Source organism: Phocoena sinus, chromosome X (genome assembly GCF_008692025.1).
Source record: "Phocoena sinus isolate mPhoSin1 chromosome X, mPhoSin1.pri, whole genome shotgun sequence".
In the NCBI taxonomy this organism is placed as follows: domain Eukaryota; kingdom Metazoa; phylum Chordata; class Mammalia; order Artiodactyla; family Phocoenidae; genus Phocoena; species Phocoena sinus.
In genome coordinates this window covers 42,817,947-42,845,604 of record NC_045784.1, presented here as the reverse complement: position 1 = coordinate 42,845,604, position 27,658 = coordinate 42,817,947, and the positions used below count along the sequence as shown (strand labels likewise).

Sequence of the window (27,658 nt, the reverse complement as noted above, 5' to 3'; positions counted from 1 at the left end):
TCATTTCAGAGAACAGTATATGATCATAACAGTATCATTCTCCTTTGATTGTAAATGTCAACAGAATACAACTTAACATGCTGAAAAATTTTACTACAAAGAGTGCTATGATTTTTCCCATACTCTGCAAAGGATGGATGAGGGCCCATATTATCAGGCCACACTCACTGCTTATATTGGAAAATGAGGAAATGCTAATGAAATTGCTTTTATGGGTTGACATTCATGGATGGCAGAAAGGGGCGTTCCAGAAGGAGTCCAGGATTTGCTCTTCACGAGTATTTCAGCTCCCGGCCAAAGCTCGGTGGCCAAGTGCACACATGGGCACACCCATGCCCCCGTGCAGTCTGTAAAGGTCACTGAGCACGTGTTAACCTTGAAGGGGAGAGAGAAACCTCAGTATTTTCCCCCAACAACACTCCAAGCCTCTTGTAAATCATATTCAAATTCATACACTTAGGCATTAATTTACATACTTAATTTCTGACAGGCTGACAACCGCAGCCCTTCTCCCCCTCAGTGTAAAGTGAGAAGTGAACTGTTATTCAGTGTATCCGTTACATTGGTAGTGGTGCTAAGTGTATTTTATATAATGTGCTATCTACAAAAAGGCAGATAAGAATTTGATTTAACATCAGTTAAAAGCCATCATTGAAAAATTTTAAAAAAAAGAGTGCTATGATTTTTATTATGACTCTCACCATCTTTGGAAAATTTCCATTTCAGAAGTTTGATTTGGTTCACTTTCTTGGAGCTTCTTGCCTTGGGAGCATCCTCCACGCACACCAGTACCTATGAAGATAATTAGCCAGCATTCCTCTTCCTGAAGCCGCAGTCTATGGCTCTGCCTTCATCACATAGGCTGCGCTGTGTCCCTGTTCAACCTCCAACTATTCTTCTAATTACGGAGTGCCCAGATGCTTGATTTACTGTTTCTTCCTTACACCTCACTGTGTATTCTGCAAGTTGTATTTTAGTATGTTCCTACAGTTTCTTCAATTCACGCTGCTATCAGTGTGATCAAAGTTTGAGGTTTTGACATAAGAGCCCTTCAGATATTCTGTGGGAATGCGAGGCCCAGCAGCTAGTGGGAAGAGTTGCATTTCAGCACCTTATAGTCCTAACTCTGTCTCCCTCTATTAATGTTGCATTTAACCTTGAGAGCGTCAACTTAGTTTTCTCACACATTTTCAATTAAAACATTTAGTTCCTTTTTCAATACTAAACATGATTTTTTCTTTTAACAACAAAGACATGCATCAAAAAACCATGTGCTCAGAGAAGTGATGTAAAAATACCATTGTCTTATCTCCAAATACTAATTCTAAGATTAAGGTCTTCAAGCCTTTGACCACGCACATGGATCACCAATTTCTAGGATACATTATTCCACATCATCATTTCTATAGCTTGACAAAAACCATAACACATTCTCTGATACAACAACATATCCATATCAATGAAATACATTACTGCAATGTTTAACTTCTTCCATAATTCCTTGAAAATCTGTAGCATAGCATAAGCACTAAAACTTACTAATTATGAGAGCTGTTAATTTACAATCCTCTCATAATGACTGTACCACTATCCATTTTTATTTATTCTTAAATTCAATTTCAACTACCTGATTGTGTCTGAAGTAGCTTCATAGTAGTTTTATTTCTATGAAAGTGACATGTTTCCAAGTATCACCTGGGGGATTAGATTAGATTTAAATGAGAGAGGAAAATATAGTATCAGTTACACCGTTTCCTCACTTGGCATACAAATTTTAAAAAATCATCCATTTCTTTAGTGATTAAAAATAACAGTTCTTTTGTGAGCACAGACACAATACAAGGAATCTGTTTCTTTGCGTGAAAAGCAGAATCAGTGGAAAAGGACTCGAATTCTATCACTAGCTTTCGGTTAACCCAAATGAGAGTATGCATAAGCTCAAGCTTGTGAGCGTACTGATTCAGCATTGCACAAAGTGACTGGATGAACCAGGATCCGTCCTTTGAATTTCGCCAGGAATAGTAACCAGGTGCTGTAGAATATGCATACAAGAAGTCTGCCTCAACCGGTGTTTTCTGACAGGCCGTGTCATCCTCAACACCACTGTCTGTCTCCAAGCAGCTAAAACATGGCTACAGCCACTTGGGATGCTCGCCATGCACCTGTGCCCTCGTGCGGGATTTGGGAGGCAGAAGCGGCCTGCAGTTTTAACTCAGAATTTGTGAAAACCAAACCCCAAACCAACCACGCTAGCTCTTGCAGGGTGGGAAGCGGCCGGCAAGCCCAGCTCCTTCGGTGTTTGGCCTGCTCCTTGTTTGGAAAATTACTTCTCTTTCTAGTGAGAGCAGTAAGTCGGGTGGCCCAAGTAAAAGGCGAGTGAGTGAATGTTCAGAACGGTACCGTCACCCTCGGTTTGGGAACTGATACCCCGGGCTGGCACCCCCCTCCCTGAACTCTTTTTTTTTTTTAACATCTTTATTGGAGTATAATTGCTTTACAATGGTGTGTTAGTTTCTGCTTTATAACAAAGTGAATCAGTTATACATATACATATGTTCCCATATCTCTTTCCTCTTGCGTCTCCCTCCTTCCCACCCTCCCTATCCCACCCCTCTAGGTGGTCACAAACCACCGAGCTGATCTGATCTCCTTGTGCTATGCGGCTGCTTCCCACTATCTATTTTACGTTTGGTAGTGTATATATGTCCATGCCACTCTCTCACTTTGTCACAGCTTACCCTTCCCCCACTCTTGCACTGTTGATGGGAATGTGAATTGGTACAGCCACTATGGAGAACAGTATGGAGGTTCCTTAAAAAACTACAAATAGAACTACCATACGACTCAGCAATCCCATTACTGGGCATATACCCTGAGAAAACCATAATTCAAAAAGAGTCATGTACCAAAATGTTCATTGCAGCACTATTTACAATAGCCAGGACATGGAAGCAACGTACGTGTCCATCAACAGATGAATGGATAAAGAAGGTGTGGAATATTACTCAGCCATAAAAAGAAATGAAATTGAGTTATTTGTAGTGAGGTGGATGGACCTAGAGTCTGTCATACAGAGTGAAGTAAGTCAGAAAGAGAAAAACAAATGCCGTATGCTAACACACATATATGGAATCTAAGAAAAAAAAAAAAAAAGGTCATGAAGTACTTAGGGGTAAGATAGGCATAAAGACACAGACCTCCCTGAACTCTTCACACAATAAAGCTCACTCCTGCTGGCCGTGGCCGTCTCGGGCACGAGAAAACCCTCGCTGCGTGAAATGAACATAGCAAGCCTGACAAACCAAAATCTTAAAAAGAAAAAAAGTATACAGCAGCAAAACCTCAGGACTCCTGCACCACACCTGTAAACTGCCCACTTAGTAAATAAACAGAACGTCAAATCACAAAAGCTACGCAAGGGGTAGGCCACCCTGGCAGAGAGCCCGACCCACAGCAGGGCGGAGGGAGCAGGTGCGAATGAGCTGGAAGGGGCGAGTCTCCTACTTTTCCCCCCTTGGGGCCCTCAGTCCTAACACTGCACTGGGAGCCTGGGTTGATCCGGCCACGTAACTCTCAGCTTCTTCTTGTGTTTCACTCTCAGCTTCTTCTTGTGTTTCTAGTAAGGGAGGAAGGCGATGGCTTCAATCCCTTTGCCTCCGGGTCAGAAGGCAAGATCCTCTGAAACCCAGGTGGACAGGACATGTGGGAGGTTGAGCGTCTTCTCCTGGTTGAGGATGGGCGCATGGGCTCTTAGAGAAAGTCCGCTGTCCAAGCGCGTGATCCTGAAGCTTCTAGCACCGACAGCTGGCTGACTCCTTTCCCCTCTCCCTGGGGAGGCAAGGAGGCCATGGAGGTGGGAGAGCCCTTCCCCCATTCCAGCCCCCAGAAGTGCTACTTTACCAAATTCACTGATTAGCTCTAGCAGTTTTCTGGTAGCATCTTTAGGATTCTCTATGTACAGTATCATGTCATCTGCAAACAGTGACAGCTTTACTTCTTCTTTTCCAATTTAGATTCCTTTTATTTCTTTTGTTTTCTCTGATTGCTGTGGCTAAAATGTCCAAAACTATGGTGAATAACAGTGGTGAGAGTGGGCAACCTTGTCTTGTTCCTGATCTTAGTGGAAATGGTTTCAGTTTTTCACCATTGATAAAGGCATTTTAAAGACTCTCACTACACCTACCAAAGAGATGAACTTATTCAAAACATATTAAAGAGATGTGCTATCTGTCAGCAGAATTCTTTACAGGCCACTCCCAAGGTAAGCACCAGAAGTTTTCCCCAACCAACTTCCCATCCAACAGGAACTGCTGGCACTTGGATTTCACAGAAGTAATGCTTGCAGAACATAGGAGGTTTTGTCTACTTATGGTGTGTATGATGTCAGAATGGCCTGAAGTTTTCCTCTCTTCAAAAAGCCAGTGCTCAGGCAATGGTATAGGTTCCCTTAATAAACGTAATTTCCACTTTGGGGATACCAGAGCACGTTGAATCAGACAGAAAAAGTCAATTTATTTCCACTGCTGTTCAGGAATTACAAAAATGTTTACAGATTTCTACAAGCTATCATATAGCCTATCATTCTTATTCCTGTGGACATGTACAGCAAATGAATCAAACTCTAAAGAAACTCATTGGCCAAGATTCAGCAACCAATTAGGGTTAAAAAGGCCTACAGCTTTACCACTAGCTTGTTAAAAATTAGAGCAACCCTTGCCAGCAAGCATGAAATCACTCTCTTTGAACTTATGTTTAGCAGGCCTATGGATTTTGGTCTGAGACCATGTCCTGTGCCTAATTCAACTGAATCTTCCCATAATCATATTCAATTCTTAAAAGGGATTCTCTCTTTCCCAGAAACCCTGAGACATAAAGTCATAAGAACCTGGAAAGACCCCCTGGAAAGTCTGCCACCTCTATCAAAAGGGAGGTTTCATCTACATAAAAGAGTCCCAGGAAAAGACAGGCTGTCACCACACTGGGAGGGACCTTTCCAAGTAAAAGAAAAAATACAGTTGGATTCATGCTTTCCCTATGAAGCCAGTACCTCAGGAGGACTGGACTGTCGCTCCCACAAAGGACTTGAAACTTAAGTTTTCTAGAGTGACTGATACTGGTATTGAGCTCAACTGAAATGAGGTTGAAGAGTAGCAGAATATGTCACTTTAGCATAAGGATTATTTTGAGCTGAATGCAGTTGAGAAGAAGCAGGTACAAGAAAAGCTCCCTGTCCTCCCATTTGCCTAAAAGTAAGATATAAATTTTCATGGGAGATTGGGACTGACATATACACACTACTATATATAAAATAGATAACTAATAAGGATCAATGAATAGCACAGGGAACTCTACTCAATATTCTGTAATGACCTATATGAGAAAAGTATCTAAAAAAGAGTGGATATATGTATATGTATAACTGATTCACTTTGCTGTACAGCAGAAACTAACACAACATTGTAAACCAACTATACTCCAATAAAATTTTTTTTTAAAAAGATATAAATTTTCAAAGGTGTCTCTCCTCTCCTTTCTCCCAGGAAGGACAAAAGTTAATCACGGAAAAAAAAAAAAAAAAAAAAAAAAGTTAATCACGGGAGGCAACTTTAGACCCTATCAGCCTGGAGATGGCACCTACATAACAAACTTTATTAACTAGTCTTTACCTACCATTAACCTTCTCCCATATATTTATGTTCCCACAGTATGCTGCCCTTGGAAACCTAAAACTGCTTTCCTTTGTCCTGTCGTTTCCCCATAAATTTATTGTTCTTTGCTGAAGATGCTATATAAGCCGGAATTCTAAGCCACCGTTTTGAGTGACTCATTGTTCCCTGGGTATCTCCCATATATACATGAGGTATATAAGTTAATAAACCTGTTTTCTCTTATTAATTTATCTTTTATTAAAGGGGTCTCAGCCAAGAACTTAGAAGGGTAGAAAGAAAATTATTTTTTCCTCCCCTACAAGCAAACATTACCATTCTCATAGACTGCCTTGCTGTCCTAGTCACAGCAGAGTTATTTCAACTACCTAAGAATCAGATTTTACTAGAAAACATATTATTACACTGCTTTTTTTTCTATACTCCAAGTAATGGTCTCCACAATTACATATTTCTAATCAACTCCATATTGTATTCTCAGAATAGACATGATCTGGACTTTTAAGTCAAACAAGTCAATTATTGGCAGAGTAAAGGTGGAACCATATTCATTAGTAATTTTTTATAATACCAAAGTAAAGTAACTAATATGCATCAAGATACTCCAGCCCTAAATTTGACACAAAAATGTTTTAACTAGTTTGACTGGAAGGATCGTTATAGAAGAAAGAACTCTCTTAACTATACTACAATCAAGAGAACTGTAGGAGTAATCCTACTAGAGAACTGTTCTCTTGCCTTTACTATGGTAAGGGTTTGGTTCAATAAGACTACTGATAGCTGTAAAGATAGTGATGGTAAATTACATCATACAAACTGGTGAGAATCCTATCAACAGACCCTGTAAGATATATATAAACAAGATCTCCCTACTACGTTTGGAACATGGCAATGCCCTGAGTCTATTTTAATAGCCCCTAGGATTATAGGTGGATAGTTTCTCTTAATGTATCTGAGGCTAAAATCAGTCTTCACAACTAGACTTGTATCCCTGAGCCCTCCCACTATGGAATCTGTTTAAGGGGCCTGTTTGGGACCACACAAGGGCAAACGAAGGCTTATCGGAATACAATCCCGGAAGAAACAGGAACAGGCACAGGTATAGCTAACTCTTTTGGTAATGAGATTTTGAATAATAAACTTGGTGCTTTGGGATAACTATAAAAAGACATAATACAATGGCAAACTGCATGGAATCACATCATGCAAGATGTTTAAAAGCCATGGAAACTCAAGTCAAATGGAAACTGAGAAACTTCTGGAATTGGACTGTTTGGAATAATTTAATGATGGGGCAAAAAAATCACCACATAGGTCTCAGAGCCACTCATCTGTACAGTCCAGGAGCAGTTAGCTATCAAATAACTCTAGGATAGCATCACTAGTTCAGAATTACAGCATATTCAAGGGAACAAACAGGTATTGCACTATGACTATACCAGAAGGGACAGAAGAATGGTTTAAAACAGCATCTAATTAATAGACAAACAGAAACCTGGCATTTATAGATAGCGACTGCAGAAGATAGGTCTTATGTCACTGTATTAATTTTCGGATGCAAGTTCTCTCCAGTCCCAGTATGGATAAACAAAAGTAGATGCCTATTATTCAGGGAGATTTGCATGCCTGTTATTGATTTGGACCAATGCAAGCAACGGCCCATAGGCTGGGTTGTTCCTCAAGACTTAAAATAATTAAAACTACATTAAGCACTGGAAGTTCAATCTGTACCCTTCAAAGAGTGCCTCATAATAATATACTAGAAATGACCATGGCTGTCTCTGTGTTTTGCATCTGGGAAATACTATTTGGGGAGATGGAACCATTACTGCAGGGCTACATTATGTCCGTGTGATGTTAATTACTGAACAACAGGAACTCGGGAGAAATGCATTGGGCTTATAAGAAAAAAAATCTTTTCTTTCTTTTTATTTTTTTTAACGTCTTTATTGGAGTATAATTGCTTTACAATGGTGTGTTAGTTTCTGCTTTATAACAAAGTGAATCAGCTATACATATACATATATCCCCATATCTCTTCCCTCTTATGTCTCCCTCCCTCCCACCCTCCCTATCCCACCCCTCTAGGTGGTCACAAAGCACCGAGCTGAAATTAGAACACTCCATAACACCATACACAAGAATAAACTCAAAATGGATTAAAGACCTAAATGTAAGGCCAGACACTATAAAACTCTTAGAGGAAAACATAGGCAGAACACTCTATGACATATATCACAGCAAGATCCTTTTTGACCCACCTCCTAGAGAAACGGAAATAAAAACAAAAATAAACAAATGGAACCTAATGAAACTTCAAAGCTTTTGCATAGCAAAGGAAACCATAACCAAGACGAAAAGACAACCCTCAGAATGGAAGAAAATATTTGCAAATGAAGCCACTGACAAACGATTAATCTCCAAAATTTACAAGCAGCTCATGCAGCTCAGTATCAAAAAAACAAACAACCCAATCCAAAAATGGGCAGAAGACCTAAATAGACATTTCTCCAAAGAAGATATACAGATTGCCAACAAACACATGAAAGAATGCTCAACATCACTAATCATTAGAGAAATACAAATCAAAATTACAGTGAGGTATCACCTCACACCAGTCAGAATGGCCATCATCAAAAAATCTACAAACAATAAATGCTGGAGAAAAGGGAACCCTCTTGCACTGTTGGTGGGAATGTAAATTGATACAGCCACTATGGAGAACAGCATGGAGGTTCCTTAGAAAACTACAAATAGAACTACCATATGACCCAGCAACCCCACTACCGGGCATATACCCTGAGAAAACCATAATTCAAAAAGAGTCGTGTACCAAAATGTTCATTGCAGCTCTATTTACAATAGCCAGGACATGGGAGCAACCTAAGTATCCATCAACAGATGAATGGATAAAGAAGATGTGGCACATATATACAGTGGAGTATTACTCCGCCATAAAAGGAAACGAAATTGAGTTATTTGTAGTGAGGTGGATGGACCTAGAGTCTGTCATACAGAGTGAAGTAAGTCAGAAAGAGAAAAACAAATACCGTACGCTACACGGTATATATGGAATCTAAAAACAAATGGTTCTGGAGAACCTAGGGGCAGGACAGGAACGAAGACGCAGATGTAGAGAATGGACTTGAGGACACGGGGAGTGGGAAGGGTAAGCTGGGACGAAGTGAGAGTGTGTCATGGACATATATATACTACCAAACGTAAAACCGATAGCTAGTGGGAAGCAGCCACAAAAAACTCTTAATTAGGGACTTCCCTGGTGGTCCAGTGATTAATACTTCACCTTCCAATGCAGGGGGTGCAGGTTGGATACCTGGTCAGGGAGCTAAGATCCCACACGCCTCCCAGCCAAAAAACCAAAACAGAAGCAATATTGTAACAAATTCAATAAAGACTTTAAAAATGGTCCACATCAAAAAACAAACAAACAAAAATTAATTATCAGGCCCCCAGAGAGCTACTCCTTGGCCTTGGACTGGGTAAGATTTCATAAGGAACTACAAAATAATACTTAAATAATTAATCATTTGAAAGAGCAAGGAATAAAGATAATACAACAGTTTGTAAAAGTAACATATGAGGAACAGAGAGCTTTTGCACATTGCTAATCAAGAATGTGCTTTAACTACTGGTAAGACATATTTAAAGGTTTTTTTCCCCAACACATATATTGCACTGACTTTTAAAATTCACCCTATGGTAATTTTCCTAATTGCTGTGCTTAGCTATTGTGTGGACTTACTAGATATTTAGGTGGCAGCAAACTGCCCACAGAAAGGTAGAAAATGCAGTGAGATGAAAAGTGTGGTGTTATTATAAAAGGAAAGTTGTAAGGATAAAAAAAAATGGAATTTTCCCTGTTGCCAAAAGAGGAGACTCCCCCCCCTCACCGCTTCCCTTTTCTTAGAGTATTTCCTTGAGAAACCTGGTATTTGTAAATCCTCCCTCTGCCCCTTTTATATGTATGTAAATCTTTTAAAAGGTTAAATAAGCCTTTTGTCAGCATTATAACCCAGGAATGTTTTTCTTAAGGGTCTGGGAGACACCTCATTGACATGTAAATAACAAGGAAGAAAGATAGCACCCTATCTCCCTGTCACCCTGGGAGCTTAGCCTAGGCACCTGGCTCTAAGCTGGAACTACCTGCTTGTCATAGAGACAGGAGCAGTTTGATTTTGCCTTTAGATAAAGGCAATTAACTAGCACAGATGGCCACTCCCATTACCAGGTGAACTTAGGATGAACTATGAAAGAATGTAGACTGAATTGTCCTGTCAAGTCCTCTTGCATGAGGACTGGATAAGTTATCATTCATCTTGAAAACAAGCAGGTAATGGACTCTATCTGCTCTGTCCCAGAAAAGGGTGAGATTTCTTTCTGTCTTTGCAATCTCTTTAGCTAATTGCTTGTGATGCGCACTGTGGTCTGCTTTGATGCTTATTCAATAACAAAACAATTTTCTTTCTATTTTATATTTGTATATTTATATTTCCTGGGTTGCTATGAGATTTAATTTTTTTTCCCTAACATGCAACCATGCTGACTCTGGCTACTGATTTTTCTGTGGCAAATAAAGTCTCCCATCACTGACTCAGGAGTCTCATGGCCTCTGTCAACATACTTGAAACTGTGGCAAGCCAACTTCTTAGCTTACTAGTAGGGTAAAATCTCAGCCCCTACACAGTTCTTGACACCAAGGACCACGACCAATCTGCATTCACATGGCAAGGCCTTCCATATACGTTGGCAGTGCTCTCCCAGAAGTAATGAGAGTACCTTGGCGTTTCACACCAGTGAGTGGGTCAGGCTTTGGCGAGACTGCCTCTACCCTCTGCTGTCCAAACTTTTCACTATATAGATGAAGTCTTCTTGGTTAGCCAGTTGGAAGCCTTAATTTCAATGGCTCCGCCCATAGTATTATTACGCCTTTGCCATCAGAGGTTGCTGGTAAACCCTGACAAAATTCGACTAAAGTGTCTGGGACCTCTGGGTGGATGGACGATGCTCTATCCCTCTTGCAATCAAAGAAAAACTTCTATCTCTTTGAACCCTATGCCAAAAAGGAAGCCCAACATCACACTGGGCTCTTTGGGAATGGGAGACAATATGTGCCTCACCTGGACATTCTATTTGATCCTTTATATTGGCTAAACCACAATGTCTTTTGAGTGAGGCCCAAACCAACGGTCAGTGTAGGATGCTGTCCGGCACGCTGTGGTACATTCTCTGCTCTCTGCCTTCAGGGTCCCCAAAGCCTAAATGACCCTGTTGAGCTACCAGTCCGTGTAACTGATGGTGTTGCCTACTGGGGCTGCTAGCAACGGGGGGCAGCCTCTGTTTGGAAAAGCCCCCTAGGGTACAGGCTTTGTCGTCTTCCTTACACACCTATTAGCTATACCCCTTATGAAAAGCAGCTATTAGCTTACTACTGGGCCCTTGTCGAAACTGAACACCTAACTCATGGAGGCCTTGCAAACCCTCCAGCTTGATACTCCCCTTTGGGGGTAGGTCAATTCAGACTCGATGACTAACAAGGTGGGAAGGGCCCAAAAGCCTCGTTTGTCAAAAGGAAAGAATATATTCAAGAGCACAGCTGGCCTGGCTTCACATGAAAATGGGACAGATTTTCCCTTTGGGGGAAAATCTGTTTCCCACTCTGCCAACCGTGGAGCAAGGCTGCTGGGCTTCATGGGGCACTCGATTCATAGAAGATCCCTCAAATGCCTAGACCTGATCCGCTAATGAGTGGTCTAAGCTGGAATCTAATGGTTTCTACCAGGCTCTGTGGCTGTTCAACCTTAGTAGAACTGAGAATGGATGTGAGCACTCCCCTCAGTAGGCAGAACTCAAGCCTATGCTTGTAACTCTGGCCAATATTCCCTTTGATATCTATTGACTCTTAAGCTATTGCCAATGTCCAGCTGTTCAGTCTCCCACTTGGAAGACTACAGGCTGGGAGACTGGGCAGCCTTCTTTGGTATCGTGGGCCATGGAAACAAAACAAGGCTACTAATTGAACGGTCTGGGTCACCCACGTAGGTGCCCATGGTAAGGGTCCAGTCTCTGATGATACTGACAGGAATCACACTGCTGATGGAGCCTTCAGGGCCCATATTACTGCTATTGCTTTTCTGCATCCATCATCACATGGACATGGCAACACAACCATCATCACAGACTGGACGCAAATTGCAAGACTATAGCTTTCTGATGCAGAAGCTACCATTGCCTGCCAAAACATGACTCCTTCTAAAAGATGACCCATTGGGATGAGGAAGGACACACTGCATGAATTGTGGGCCCGCCTGCTCCTGGCATACTGCATCACACCTCAAGAGCCTGCTCTCAGGGATGTCACCACTGTTGCACCATTGTTGACATTTTTTCAGTTTGAAGTGTTACACTCTGCTCAGCTGACTCCAGCCACACCACTGTGGCCCTTAGAATTAATCTGTGTCAAGTTTTCGGCATCCTGGACCATTTATCTGCAGCCTGAAAACGGTACACCTTTTACTGCAAAACCATGTAATGATAGGCTGATAGTCAAGGTATCTGATGGACTTCGACACTCCCCAACCATCCACCAGCATCTGGTATTGCTGAGTGTTGGAATGGCCTCCTCAGAAATGGACTCAAAAGGGTTTCAGACTCTATCACCCTTGCCTCCTTCTGGTCCACAACCCTAGTAAAGCAGTTGGGTCAACGAATATGGCTCTCCCCAGAAAGTAATCAGTTCCTTTCAGCTGCTCCCTGGGTAATTAGTGATCAGGGGTTATATGGACATAGTTTGACAATCTGGGATCCTCCATTGAACATTCCTGGGTATAATCTTTCTTTCACCTAGTGACCCCAGACCAGCCTGGCTGGTAACCCTCTGCGTGGCAGCCCAGCCAGCAGGGAGGGGGCCTGAGAGACTGAAATTTAATTCTGGTTCAGCTACCTGGATTCTCTGGTTGGATGGACACTGTCCTAGATCACAAGGTTAATTACTACTTGGTTCAGTACATCGCTTACTATGGGCCAAAGTGCACAACATAACAGATCTCTGTGAGTTTATAAAAATGCCCTTGTCTTTCTTGTACCTGACCCATTCAGATGAAAGGCCTGGGAACTAGTAGAAGATAATTGGGTAGGGGGAGGTGAATTTATAGCTACTAGAATGGGCCATAATGATTTTGTGTCAGTAGAGGATGAGGAACAACACAGAACCTGAACAGGAAACACCTCAGACCTCAGGAGGTACAGGAAAGGGAAAGGCATTAATGATCTTTGCCTTTCAGAACCACCCCCTGGAGCCTTCCTCACAAAGGAAAATGCCCTGGCACATCTCTCCCAAACTGTTACAAGAGCCTTAAATTTAACTGTCAGGTCTTCCAGTACCTACGACCAGGATGCTATCACCATTCCCCTTAATCTTGCTAAGAAGTCTGTCAGAAACAGCAGGTAGGGTCCCAGCTCCTGCATCTCACACGCAAAACACCTGCCAACACCTCCAAATGTGTCCCTGAACCACTTCCCTTGGTCATCACTCAGCCATTCTGTGGGGCAGAAGAATGCCATGTGGCCGGGGGCATGGACATCTAGGACGCAAGTTTTCAAACAGAACTGAGAACCCCTGACAATGTCGAACTTCACCTGAGCCCTGAAAACAGTGACAGTTAAGAAATCCCTCCTACCTATTTGTATTCCTTTTTGAGAAATGACTTACCACAAACAACCATTCTTCCCACATTACTTAGATAAGTCTGGCTGTCCACTCTTTCCCATGACCCCCATACGACTTGCAAACGACTCCCTTTTTACCTGTGACAAGAACAAATGCAGACCTTTCTCCTTTTGCCTGTATCTGCAGACAAGGCCAGACACAGACCCTCCAACTCCCCATTCTGTCTCATGAATGACTGAGATTAGAAATCTGTCTCCCTTAAATATTTATAAATGATGTGACCGACAAGGGCTTAATTTCTAAAATATACAAACAGCTCATACAACTCAATAACAACAACAACAAAACCCAATCAAAAAAATGGGCAGAAGACCTAAACAGACATTTCTCCAAAGAAGACATACAGATGGCCAATAGGCACATGAAAAGATGCTCAACACTGCTAATTATTAGAGGAATGCAAATAAAAACTACAATGAGGTATCACCTCACACCAGTCAGAATGGCCATCATTAAAAAGATCACAAACAATAAATACTGGAGAGGATGTGGAGAAAAGGGAACCATAAGTATACACTTGTTTCTCTAACAAGGTCCATCAATATCTATATCGTTCTCCTGAACAAGAATAAGAGAACCACAGGATTCTTTGTTTTTCCTTTCACTCACTCTCCAACTATCTGTGTGTATAATTGTCATTTTAGTTCCATTTTGTAATGATATACATTCATATACATTTGCATTGTATTTTTTCATTTAGATAACAGAAACAAGCACTGATGTCAAAAATATACTTGAAGAAAACTTTATCACACTAATGGAAAATGCAAAGATTACTTGAAAAAAATACAAACATACTCTGTACTTTAGTAGTAAATCTGAATTATCATAAAGAGACGAATGGTCGTATCTTAAAATACAAGTTTAATGCAAACTCACTGACAATGACAAGAGGATTATTTTTAAATTTGGTAAGCTGATTATAAATTGTGTACGGAAAATAAAAGAAAACAGTAAATTTCTCAAAAAGAAGAGTCATCAGAGACTTAGCCCTCCTATGTATTAGAATAAACTATAAATACAGAGGAATTAGAATCATAAAGACTACGACTATTAGATCAACAGAAGAGAATAAGGTACATAAATATACCCAGAGTTATATATTAGAATATAAATATATATATATATATATATATATATATATATATCCTAATGTAGTGCTGCATATTAGTGGGGAAAATATAGGTTATTCAATAACTGGTAATGGGACAAATGTGTAGGCATCTTGAAGAAAATGAAGATTGATCCCTAGCTAAGGCTTTACAACAACAACCAAAAATCCAGATAGTCACAGAAGTAAAAGCAAAACTAAAAACATGAAAGTACCAATACTAAAAAGAAAATGCAGGAATTTATTTTTAAATATAGCTGAGCAATGGGGAAGGCCTTCTACTTATGACACAAAGCTTGGAGGACATAAAAGATTGATAAGCACAATTATGTGAAATGCACGGAGAAAAAGTCAATATTTTCCTTTAAAAGACAACTGAGAAGTTGAGGGAAAATATTTGGGACCCAGAGACAGACCCAGACAAAGAGCTACTGTCATTAATACGTAAATAGCAAAAACCTAATAGAAAAATGGGCAAAGGAAATTTAAAATCAGCTCAGGAAAAATAATATAAATGGATCTTTAAACACAATTACATATATTTGACCTTAGTCATAACATGAGAAATGCAAATTAGATCTGTACTAATATACCATGTTTTAACTTATTATATGGGCCAAAAAGAAAAATATGACAAGACACTCTTCTGTCTTGGGTACGGTGAAAACAGGCATTCTTATACAACTGGTACAACTCACAAAGAAGGTCATTGTGCTATATCAATCAAAAATAAAAATGCATATATATCATTTGTCCTGAGAATTCCATTTGCAGAAATTTCTCTTTAAACATATTCCCTCTTGTGTCAACTGAAATATGTATAAGGATGAAATAAGGATTTTCATTGCAGCATTGTCTGTAATAGCAAAAGACTGGAAGCATCTTAAATGTCTATTAACGGGGGGCTGGTTATATTGTGATATATCCATATAATTGAATAAGATTCAGCCTTTAAAAAGAATGAGGCAACTCATTACATCTACTGACATTTAATGATCACCAAGATTTATTGTTAAATGAGAAAAGTGTTGGAAGTTTAAAAATGGCTATAGCAGAGTGTGTGTGTCTGTGTGTGTATGTATGTATGTTTTTGTAGCTGTCTTTGGAAAGGGTTTATGGGAGACTGCGGTCAAAATTGGAGGGTAGATATTCTTTTCCTTTTCAAAAGATTTTTATAAAATATAATACTCATTCAAAAAATACATGAAACATAAATATTTGGCTTAACTAATTATTCAAGGCAAATACCTACGTAATTCCCACTCTGGTCTGGAAACAGAACATTGCCACCTCTTTGCCCAGAAGCCTTCTTCATGCCTCTTTCCCTCCTTCCACCCAGCCTCCCCATCAATCATGGGAACCACTATCCTGCCTCTGATAGTAAGCACTTGCTTTTGAGTTTCACCACCTAACCATACATCCCTGTACAATATGGTTTTGTTCTGCTTTAATTTACATAAATTAAAACAATACAAATTATTTTGTGTCTGGATTCTTTCACTCAATATTATGTTCAATTTTTGTATCCATTCTACTATTGATGGACATTTAAGTTATTTCCAGTTTCTTGCTGTTACAAGTAATGCTACAGGGAGCATTTAAATGTGTGTCCCGGTACATTAGCCAAGGATTTCTCTTGGGTATTTTCCTAGAAGTGTTTCCTCATACGGTCTATGTATGCTTTGATAAAGAAGGCTAAAATGTTTTCCAAAGAGATTGTGCCAATTTACACTCCCACCAGCAGCATATGAATTGCTGATATGAGCTAACATAGCAGCAGCTATATGTGCTGAAATGAGTATATGAACTACTGATATGACCCCCTATCCTTGCTAACACTTGTCATTGTTAGACTTCTTAATTTTAGCCATTCTGGTGGGAGTGTAGTGGTATTACATTGTGGTTTAACTTCTGCATTTCCCTGATGACTAAAGAGATTGAGTACCATCTCAGGTGTTATTAGTCATTTGGATTTCTTCCTTTGTTATACACCTATTCAAATAAGGCCTCTGACTACTGGGTAGTCTGCTTTTTCTTATTGTTTTGTTGTTCTTTATACATCCTGGATATAAGTCCTCTGTTGTCTGTTTCTTTTTCCACTCTGTGTCTTGTGATTTTCTTCTCAATGGAAGTAATTATCATAAAAGTCAGGAGAGTAGTTACCTTTGGAAGTAGGGGGATTCTGGAATGCTGACTATGGGTATTTTCTAGACCTATATAGTGAAAAATCACTGAGCTGTACATGTCTGTTTTGCACACTTTTCTGGATATATGTTATATTTCACAATAAAAACATTTTTAAAAGATAGGCTGAATCTACGACCCACTAACTCCACCCCTATGCATATAGTCAAGAGAGGGGTGGACACATGTACATGACAAGACATGAACAAAAATGTTCATGGCAGCATTGTTTATAATTCATATTCTATCTCACCAAAAGACCTCAAGTTACTAAAAATTGATAAAAATTTGTTTTGTGGGACACCTTTCGTGAACTTAAAAGGAGAAAATAAGAATATGTTCTCAGCTGCTTTTATCTGCATAAAGAACTCATGCAGAGAAAACTAACTAACTTGGTTATATGTATTAAAGAGAGATGAACAGATAGGAGAAAGATGGGTAAGAGAATTTAGACTATATAGTTTTGTATATTTAAAATTTTTATATATTTTTAAATTTTTAATTTTTGAGCCATGTGTCTATTACTTTTTAAAAATTAGATTAAAAAACTATTACTAATATCCTTAGAGTGATAAGATGCTACATCCATAAAACAAAAATAGTATGCTATTATAAGGGAATATCCTGAAAAGAAACAGAGCTATTTAAAATAAAAACTTATGTATGGTTGTCATCATAACAGATGCCATCTTGGGCCTCTGCAGTTCCTCCTGTCCTTCCAGTGACCCTGCCTAGAGCTGTACTGTGTAGTAAGCCTGTTCTCTGTCACCAAGGGCTTTGTAGTTAATAGATATTGTTTCACGATCGTTAGGTCTGGTGGCCTCTACGCTCTGGTAGTCTTTAAACAATAATGAAGGGCTTCCCTGGCGGCGCAGTGGTTGGGAATCCGCCTGCTATTGCAGGGGACAGGGGTTCAAGTCCTGGTCCAGGAAGATCCCACATGCCACGGAGCAACTAAGCCCGTGTGCCACAACTACTGAGCCTGTGCTCTAGAGCCCATGAGCCACAACTACTAAGCCCGCGTGCCACAACTACTGAAGCCTGCACGCCTAGAGCCCACGCTCCGCAACAAGAGAAGCCCATACTCTACAACGAAGAGTAGCCCCCGCTTGCCGCAACTAGAGAAAACCCACGTGCAGCAACAAAGACCCAACACAGCCAAAAATAAATAAAAATAAAATAAATTTATAAACAATAATGAAGACCTTCACTGACATATTCCCAGTGCTCATAAGACCAGTTACCCATTCATAAATCTTGACTTAGGAATGCACTTCCTGTTTCCAAGCACGTACCCCCATACCCTAGGTTAACTATGAAATTGTCCCAATCGTCCCTCAGCTGTGCGGAATGCAGCTGCAAATACTTCTGGATCATCGCCCCCTTGATGCCACCCTGTGAGTAAGTTACCCTATAACAATAAACTGATCCATTGATTATATGGAGCTGCCTGCCTCATTTTTCAGTCTCAAGATACCTTCCCAGTTTGGTGGGCACTTTTCATTGCCTCCATCCTCCAACAACATAGAACAGCATTAATGAGAGACACAGAAGAAAACCTGGGAGGTGAAGTTTAAAAAAAAATTGAAAGGAAAGCAAAAGAAAAAGAAATGGAAATCAGTAGGACAAAGAATTTAAAATATGGAGGATCAACAACTGAACAAGAATAGTTTTTTGAAAAGCAGAGAAAACGTGTGTATGGGTAGAAAATGACTAGACTGGAAACAGACTTGTAAAATTCTACACAAAAATGATTTCCAACCTAGAATTCTATACCCAGCCAAAAAGATAAATTTAGTGTCAGGGTCAAATAAATATATTTCCATGGTATTTATTACTTTTTTTTACTTCTATAAGTTTATTTATACAATTATATATATTATATAAATACATTTTTGCATGACATATTCAGACATGCAAAGCTTCATAAAGTTCACCTGTCATGCATCCATTCTCAGGGACATATTGGAGGATGTGCTCCAAAAAATTAGGGGGTAAACCAAGAAAGAGGAAGACACAGGATCCAGGAAACAGGAAGGAAGGATAGGATTCCCAGGAAAGGAAATCTGACACAAGACAGAGGTAAAAAGGATTTCCTGAGGGATGGCGAACAGAACATACCAAGGTCATAGCTGTGTGTGAAGCTGAGAGAGCAACCAAACCAGCCTTCAGTGAATCAGTAAGGTCCAGGAGAGATTTCTTCAAAGAGAAGACATGATACCCAGAGCTGAGATAGCCCCCTCTCCATTACTAGCTGTGTTAACTTGGGCCAGATAGTTTTTCTTTCTGCCCTAGTTCCCCCTTCTAGAAAGTGGGAATAACAATGGTACCTACTTCTCCAGGTTGTTAGGAAGATGAGTTAGTATATGTAGTGTGTGTGTAACACTGCTGGGCATATAGTAAACATTATATGAGTGTTTATAATTATTGTCACTATGATCATTACCTAATATGTTTGAATATACAGAGTGGAGATTTAAACAACTGGAAAGAATTTGGAGTTGAATTATTGATATGTATATAGTAAAGCAAAGAAATGACTAAACCAGAAAAAAAATAGTTAATTCCAGGCAAAAGGAAAAGTTGTGCAGAAATAGTAATCACAGCATGGACACTACATGACTTAACTATAAACAGTCACAATAATAAACCCTGACAGTAGATCTAATAAAAACAGTGATAGCTAGAGGCAAATGTGCATATGAGTGGAGGTGCAAGGAAAAGCTGAATCTCTACCTTCCATAGTGGAAAGTCAATAGATAATGCCCAAAACGAAAAAAAAAATAAATCCATTAAAAAGATTAAGAATGCTTGCTTCTAGGGAGTTGGAATCTGGGAGAAACAAAGCAGGGAAGAGCCACTGCTTTAAGAAGACTTCAAAAACTACTTGGCACCTTTTGCCACTTATAAATAAAACTAGAAACTAATTTCAAATTACAAAGTGGCAAAAAATATTCACAAAAATATATAAGCAAGATAAAGGGTTATTAACCTTAATATTCAAAAAAAACCTGTAAACATCCATAAGCTAAAATAAATAAATCAGCAATGGACAGGAAAAGGAAATTCACATAAGGGAAATAAATCCAATAAAAATCCCCTGATTATGTTGCCTGGTTAAAAAAAAAGTCATACAAATTCAAATAATGAGATATTATCTTTCATTCTGGATGAATTCCAGTCCCTGGGCACCTCTTCTTCTTCCTTACCTCACAGGAGTTGTCACACCCCCCTGTAGTCAGGGCCAGGGATGGCCTAGGAGCGCACCGGTTGGCTGGCATCTTCCCCCTGGGCCTAAGCACTCAGGCTCTCTTGCTGACAACTCCACTCTTCCCAGGAACCCGAGGTCAGGTGGGCACCTGTGGACTCAACCAGAGCTGCTGGGGCCTGAAGGAAGATCCTGCAGCCTTCACTATGGGGTCTGGCCCAGGGGCTCCACAGAGACTCCAAGAAACCTGGAAAGACAGTGTCCACTTGGTCAGGCATTCAACAGTCACCCCACAAGCGCTTCCTGAGGGCACCGAAGTATAGCTCACGACACTGGATACTGTGGAGTAGACAAAGCCACATCAACACCGATTCAAGTCATTCATTACAATGGAATATGAGCAAGACCATGAGATTTAGACTAAAATTAACAAAAGCTTCATTTCTAGCTCTGCCAACCTTTAGCTATATGAATATGAAAATGTTTCTTCAGATTTTTTTCCCAAAACAAATCAAAACTATTTATTTCAAGGGGTTGTGAAAATTAAATGAGATGATGTTTTTAAGGCACTCAGCACCAGACTGGCCCAGGTAAACATTTAATTCATATTAGCAAGTACTGTTATTACAAGGACTCATGTAATATACAGATGGAGGTACCTCATTTAATTTGCACAACAATCACGTCATCCATGTGTTGCTGTAGTTATTATTATCTCATTTTATGCATACAGAAACAGAGGTTTGTGATGTTAAATCAAACTCAGTCTACCAGGCTTTCAAGTTCACATTCTCAGTGGTACATCACATGGTACCTTTTATGTGGGAGGCTCAAAATAAACATGGTTCTATTTAACAAATGTTGAAAACATGACCGTAATTTGGAATAAAAATGTTAAGTAAAGTTTCTTAAAACAGAAGAGATATGCAATAAGGAAAATACTAGTAGCCTGGGACTAAAATTTTTAATTACCTCAAAAACATCCAGAGGTGAAAAATATTTCTCCTGTTGAGGGAACTAGGGAGGGGAGGGTGTCTCTGTGTCCAAACTGAGGTACAACTTCATTACGATCAACTAATACAGGCACTACAGATTTAGTCATTCTTGTTGGGAAAGGGTAAATATCACATAAAATGAAGAGGAACTTAATTAGTACAACAAAAGTAAGAAATGAGATGAAGAGGAAACAACAGAGTAAAAGAAATAAGGAGTAAAATAAAATTAAAGGTATGAACAAATTAAATTTTAAACACATAAAGATGATGTTGTGCCAAAGAAAGAGAATATGCTTTCTCTTCTTACACCCATGGAACTTTTACAAAATTCTATCAAATAACCTGGCCACACAAAAAATCTTGTAGATGTCTGAATGTTGGGAATTGACAGACTACATTCTCTGATTATAGTATAAGATGTTCAACGTCATTAGTCCTTAGGGAAATGTAATCAAAACCAAAAATGTTCTGGGACTTCCCTGGTGGTCAAGTGGTTAAGAATCTGTCTTGCTATGCAGGGGACGCCAGTTTGATCCCTGGTCAGGGAACTAAGATCCCACATGCCACGGGGCAACTAAGCCCGTGTGACACAACTAGAGAACCTGACTGCTGCAACTACAGAGCCCACACACTCTGGAGCCTGCGCACTGCAACGAAGAGCCTGCACGCCACAAAAGGTCCTGCATGCCGCAACTAAGACCCGACGCAGCCAAAAAATAAATAAATATTTTTAAAAATCAAAAATGTTCTATTCATTAGGATACTACTTCGTATACACAAAGATGGCAAAAAAAAGATAGTAACAAGTGTTTGTGAGATGTGAATGAAATTGAGCTCATACATTACTGGTAGAATTGTAAAATGGTGCAGCCACTCTGAAAAACAGGTTGGCAGTTCCTCAAAATGCTACCCATAGAGTTGTCATATGACCCTGCAGTTCCACTCCTAGGTATCTACCAAGAGAAATGAAAACCCATGTCCACTCCAAAACTTGTATACAAATATTCACAGCAGTATTATTCATAGTAGCCCAAAAGCAGAAAGCACTTAAATGTCCATCAACTGATGAACAGATAAACAAAATTTGGTGTGTCCATACAATGGAATATTATTTGGCAATAAAAAAGAAGTACCAATACACGCTATAACATGAATGAACCTTGAAATCATTATCTTACGTGAAAGAAGCCAGTCACAAAGACCACATATTTTATGATTCCATTTATATGAAATGTCCAGAATAGGCAAATATATAGAGACAGAAAACTGATTAGAAGTTGCCTAGGGCTGGGGGTGGGGGGTGGCATGAATAGTGAATATCTGCTAATGTGTGCAAGGTTTCTTTCTGGGGTGTTGAAAATATTCTAAAATTAGATTGTGGTGATGACTGAACAACTTTGTGAATGTACTAAAAACCACTAAATTGTATACTTTAAATGGGTGAATTTTAAGGTATCGAATATATATAAATAAGTCTGTTTTATATATCTAAATAAATAAATCTGTTTTAAGAGAAAAGAAACAGGCTTCCCTGGTGGCGCAGTGGTTGAGAGTCCGCCTGCCGATGCAGGGGACACGGGTTCGTGCCCCGGTCCGGGAAGATCCCACATGCCGCAGAGCGGCTTGGGCCCGTGAGCCATGGCCGCTGAGCCTGTGCGTCCGGAGCCTGTGCTCCGCAACGGAAGAGGCCACAACAGTGAGAGGCCCGCGTACCGCAAAAAAAAAAAAAAAAAAAAAAGAAAGAAAGAAACACTTTGCTAAAAAACCCAGGATCAAAGTCGGAAATCAATACAGAAGCTAAACAATTTTTACCAGAAGTCATGGAACACGCTAAAGTTGTATACAGAGTGAAATTTATAGATTTAAATGGCTTTATTTTTAATTAAAAATAAATATAACAGGTGCAGGTGGTATCACCTGGAGCTTGAGCAGCTGCACGAGGGTATCAAAGACAATGGCCAAGAACAAACTAAGAGGGCAGAAGTCCAGGAATGTATTCCATAGAGCCAGCCAAAAAACTTTAAGGTTAAAAAATACAGCAAAACCGGGCTTCCCTGGTGGTGCAGTGGTTGAGAGTCCGCCTGCCGATGCAGGGGCCACGGGCTCGGGCCCCGGTCCGGGAGGATCCCACATGCCGCGGAGTGGCTGGGCCCGTGAGCCATGGCCGCTGAGCCTGCGCGTCCGGAGCCTGTGCTCCGCAACGGGAGAGGCCACAGCAGGGAGAGGCCCGCGTACCGCAAAAAAAAAAAACAAAAACCAGTTACCACTAATCTTAAGAAGATAAACACTGTGAATGATGAAAAAGTTAATAGAGTGGAAACAGCTTCTGGAGATATACAAAAGGAACCTGCACATTTCTTAAAAGGCCTTTCTCTTGAACCTCTGCAGAAACAGCGGACTCCTCAGCAGTGTCATAAAAATGAACCAGTTAATGGTGAGGAAGCTACAAGATTAATGGCTCAGCTGTAATACACTGGTGATATATCAAACTGCCCCCAAAGACCAACAAAGTAAATGTTTTATACAATAAATAAATAAATAAATACAAAGAAGAGCTAAGTATTCAGTCTAAAACGTCAGAAGTAGAAAAAAACCAAAATGAAGCAACCCCCCGAAAGGAAAATAGTAACTAATAAAAACCTTAAATAAGTCAAATAAATATAACAATGGGAGTTTAAAGAAAACAAAGAGCTGGTCCTTTAAAATGACGGATGTCACAGATAACCCCCTAGCAAATGAGATAAAGAAGAGTTTAAAAACATATACACACACACACACACACACAAAGAGAAAGAGAGAGAGAGCGAGAGCGAGAGCGAGCGAGCGAGCGAGAGAGAGAGAGAGAGAGAGAGAGAGAGAGAGAGAGAGAGAATGAGAATCTTTCCCAGATCAGGCAGTGTTTCAAAGTAGTTATTGCGGGATATTATGCATAACTGTATAGCAACATATTTTAATATTGATGTGAAGCAGATGCTTCCCTAGCAAAATGTAAATTAACAAAGTTAATACAGGAAAATACAGGTAGAAGAGAATAATGAATGTAGAAGAGACCAGGGAAAAAATGACATAACAGCAAATACAAACAGAAAGACTCTGAAAGGTAAAAAGGAAAGGCAGACAGTCCACAGACCTCAGGGCCTAAGGAACAACACAGCAGTGAGTTCCCTGGGTTTCATTTTCCCTCCCATATATCACAAACAGGGCACTAGAAAAGCTTATAACTCAGAACCATCAATAGCTACAGACAAAAAAAGCTCTAAGAAAAGCCTGCTCCCCTTAATCAAAGGACCAAGAAAAGGGTGTCCTAACTGAACATACCCATCCTACTGCAGCCAAACACTAATAGAATACACATTCTCTTCAAGCACCTGTGCTACATTCTCCAGGGTCATAAAACAAACCTTAATAAATTGAAATCATACAGCATATGTTCCCTGATTATAATAGCATCAAACTAGAAATCAATAACAGAAAGGTAACAGGAAAGTCTCCAAACATTTGGAAATTAAACAACACATTTCTATATAATCCATGGATCAAAGAGGAAGTCTCAAGGGAAATTAAAAAGTAACGAATGAAAATCAAAATACAACATATCAAAATTTGCGGGATGCAGATAAAGCAGTGTGGAGAGGGAAATTTATAATGCTAAATGTTTATATTAGAAAAGAATTAAGGTATTAAATCAGTAAGGTAAGCTCCCACCATAAGATACTAGAAAAAGAAAAGCAAAGAAAACCCAAAGCAAATAGAAAGAAAGAAGTAATAGATATAAGAGCAGAAATCAATAAAATTGAAAACAAAAACAATAGAGAAAAATCAATGAAAACAAAAGCTGGTTCTTTGAAAAGACCGATAAAATTGGTAATCCTCTAGCAAGACTGACAAAGATAAAAAGAGATAAGACACAAATTACCAATATCAGAAATGAAACAGGAGATATAACTATAGATCCTGCAGCCATTAAAAGAAAAGTAAGGGAATACCACACACCACTTTATGCACATAAATTCAACAACTTGGGTGAAATAGTCCAATTCCTCACAAAACAGAGACTCCCACAACTTACCCACTATTAAATATGAAGATACTCTGAAAAGATATTAAATAGATAACCCGAATAGTCATTTGACTACTACAGAAATTGAAGCCATAATCAAAAGCTTCCAAAAGGAAATATCCAGGCCCAGATGGTTTCACTGGAGAATTCTATCAAACATTTAAAGAAAAATAACATAATTCTACACAATCTCTTCCAGAAAATAGAAGAGAACACTTTCTAACTCATTTATTGAGATCAGTATTACCCTAATACTAAAACCAGAAAAAGAAAGTACAAAAAAAGAAAACTATAGACCAACATCTCTCACGAACTTAGACACAAAAATCCTCAAAAAAAAAGCATTAACCAATCAATTCCTGCAATATAAAAAAAGAATTATACACCACAACCAAGTGAGGCTTATTCCAGGAATGTAAAGCTGATTCAATATTCAAAAATCAATAAGGGCATTCCCCCATGTTAACAAGCCGAAGAAGAAAAACCATATAAATTCACACAGTATTGACAAAATTCAATACACATTCATGATAAAAGACACATAGATAGACACATAAATAAATGGAACATAATAGAGAACCTAGAAATAGCCACACAAAAGTATGGCAAATTTATTTTTGACACAGGTACAGAACGAGTCCGTGGAGGAACTACCGTCTTTTTAACAAACGGTGCTTGAGTAATTGGACAGCAAAATAAATACACCTTGATCTAAGTCTCACACTTTATACAAAACTTAACTCAAAATGTATCATGGACAGCAGGAAGGAGAAATGAACAAATCATCATCACAGTGAAGACTTAATCTCTCCTTTCTCTGTAATAGAACTAGCAGGGAAAAAAAGTACAAATTTTGTACAACACAATTGACGACTAAACAATTAAATATTATTTTCGAATTATACATGGAACATTTATAAAACAATTCACCAAGGACTAGGCCATGACTCCCCTCATATTTCAAGGAATGAGCTTCATGTGGACATTTTTCTAACCACAGAAAACTAAGGTTAGAAGTCTAGTAAAAAGATAAACTTCTGTAAAATGAAAGCGCACTTTTAAATAATTCATGAGCAAAAAAAATAATGATCAACTCTTAGAAAACACTTATAACATAATGCACCAAACCTTGTGGGTCTCAGAGTGAACTTTAAGACCTTAACGTTGATATGAGAAAAGAGGAAAGCCTGAAAAATAACAAGCGAATCATCCAACTACATTCAGACAACCGATTCCATCACAGACCACACAGAATTCCCCAACACTCACCCTCCCCGGGTCCCCATCACCTCCACATCCCTCCGGCAAGGAGCACTGGGATCCTCTTGACAACAACTATTAAACCGCGGCCGAAAAACCGCAGCAGCTTCCGGTCACCACCCCTAGCACCGCCCCTTCTCGGGGGTTTGGGGCTTTACACGAAGGGGCGTGGTTCTGCACATGCGCAAAATCACATTCGAAGCCGCAGTCAACCAGAGCCAACATGGAGATGTTACGGAGTCTGTGTTTGGTTGCCTTCAGTGCCCCTAGGCAGCATTGTCAGGCGGGGAACATGGCCGCGCCCAGGTTGCGCTTCCTCACGGAGTACGCCATGTTGGAGGAGTGTCCATTCCGTACAGAGGATGAGGAAGCCTCTAAACTCACATTGCTGAGCACTGGCGCTGTCTCACAGGTGGTGGGGAGAGAGGGTGGGGACGTTTCTCTGGGCCGGCATCCTGGGATCTGTGTAATAATGTTCAGAGAAGCTGAGAGGCTTCTGGAAAGACGCAGAGGTGCCAGTGGCTGTTATCTCCTGGCAGATACCACAGGATGAGAAGGAGAAGTAGGACTGCTTGCGGGCCTCTCCTGGAACATACCACGAGGGGAGAAAGGGAAAAAATCAGGGACCTGCAAGCCCTCCTAGGATATAGCCCTGGGGAAAAGGGGGAGGAGTCAGTGTTAGATTACCCTCTGCTGGGCTTGTTGGGGTTGGCTGTGGGGTTTGGATGCTCCCATAGTCTACATTATCTCCCACTCCAGCTACCCGAGCTAAAGTAAAAGTTCTTACCAATAATGGTTTTTGATTTTTCCCTTAATCTAATGCAATATGTCAATAAAAGTATCTTTAGGAAAATTTATTTTTATTTTCTCATAAAATAAAATCTATATAGTAATAGTGCCCTTACTTTGCAAATGTAGCTTTAAGGCAAGATTGATTCTGCCCTTCAACCAATTTGTTGCCCCTTATCACCCCCAATATGGAAATTCTGGAGATGCCTGTGCCCTCTGGGGGATGTTACTGGGGCAGAAGGGGAAGAAGTCATGCTACCCTTCACCTGGGAATGCCTACTTATCTTTCAAAACCAAGTTCAGATATCTCCTCCAGGGAATCTTCCTGAAAGAGGTAGAAGGCTCTGTAACCCTCTGAAGGCCTTTTTGAATCCTCAGGTGAAGAAGATGTTTTGAGGGGCTCAGGTGTGAACTTGCTGGATGCTCTCAGTCCGGTCACATCCCCTCTGGGCCTCAGTTTAACAATCTGGAATGTAAGGGTGTCCTATCCCAATTAGCCTAAGACCATCTGGGGTTAATCTGTAGTCAGACAAATCTATCAGTCAGTGAGGGAGACCACACGCCAGAGGAACCATGGGGTGGCTCACTAAACAAAAGAAAAAATAGAGTTATTATGGAATTCTGAGGAATGGTGACGT

At 39.9% G+C, this 27,658-nt stretch overlaps 2 protein-coding genes and 1 pseudogene across 5 annotated transcripts in view; 2 read left to right on the top strand and 1 right to left on the bottom strand.

The window, feature by feature from the left end:
- The window catches only part of ZNF81 (zinc finger protein 81), an 80,732-nt gene extending 54,392 nt beyond the window's left edge, over positions 1–26,340 (bottom strand). For 2 of the 3 annotated variants that reach the window (XM_032620298.1, XM_032620296.1), the window contains exons 1-2: positions 26,241–26,327; positions 19,918–20,163 (exon numbers count right to left, since the gene is read on the bottom strand). Coding sequence is in view for 1 of the 3 variants with exons in the window: in XM_032620296.1 (XP_032476187.1) it covers positions 19,918–19,989 (72 nt within the window). In the remaining 2 variants the exon portion in view is untranslated. Of the gene's footprint in view, positions 1–19,917; positions 20,164–26,240 lie in introns of all 3 variants that reach the window. The other variant, XM_032620297.1, reaches the window with a different exon arrangement.
- Positions 22,866–23,380, top strand: LOC116747767 (ribosomal biogenesis factor-like). 2 transcript variants are annotated; one of them, XM_032620300.1, is made up of 3 exons: positions 22,866–22,959; positions 23,172–23,200; positions 23,306–23,380. In XM_032620300.1, the coding sequence occupies exons 1-3, from the start codon at positions 22,866–22,868 to the stop codon at positions 23,378–23,380; spliced, it is 198 nt and encodes a 65-aa protein (XP_032476191.1). The 2 variants fall into 2 exon arrangements, with proteins under 2 accessions (XP_032476191.1, XP_032476190.1); XM_032620299.1 differs by having other exon boundaries at positions 23,172–23,380.
- Positions 25,574–27,110, top strand: LOC116747074 (annotated as a pseudogene).
- Positions 27,111–27,658: the final 548 nt, after the last annotated feature.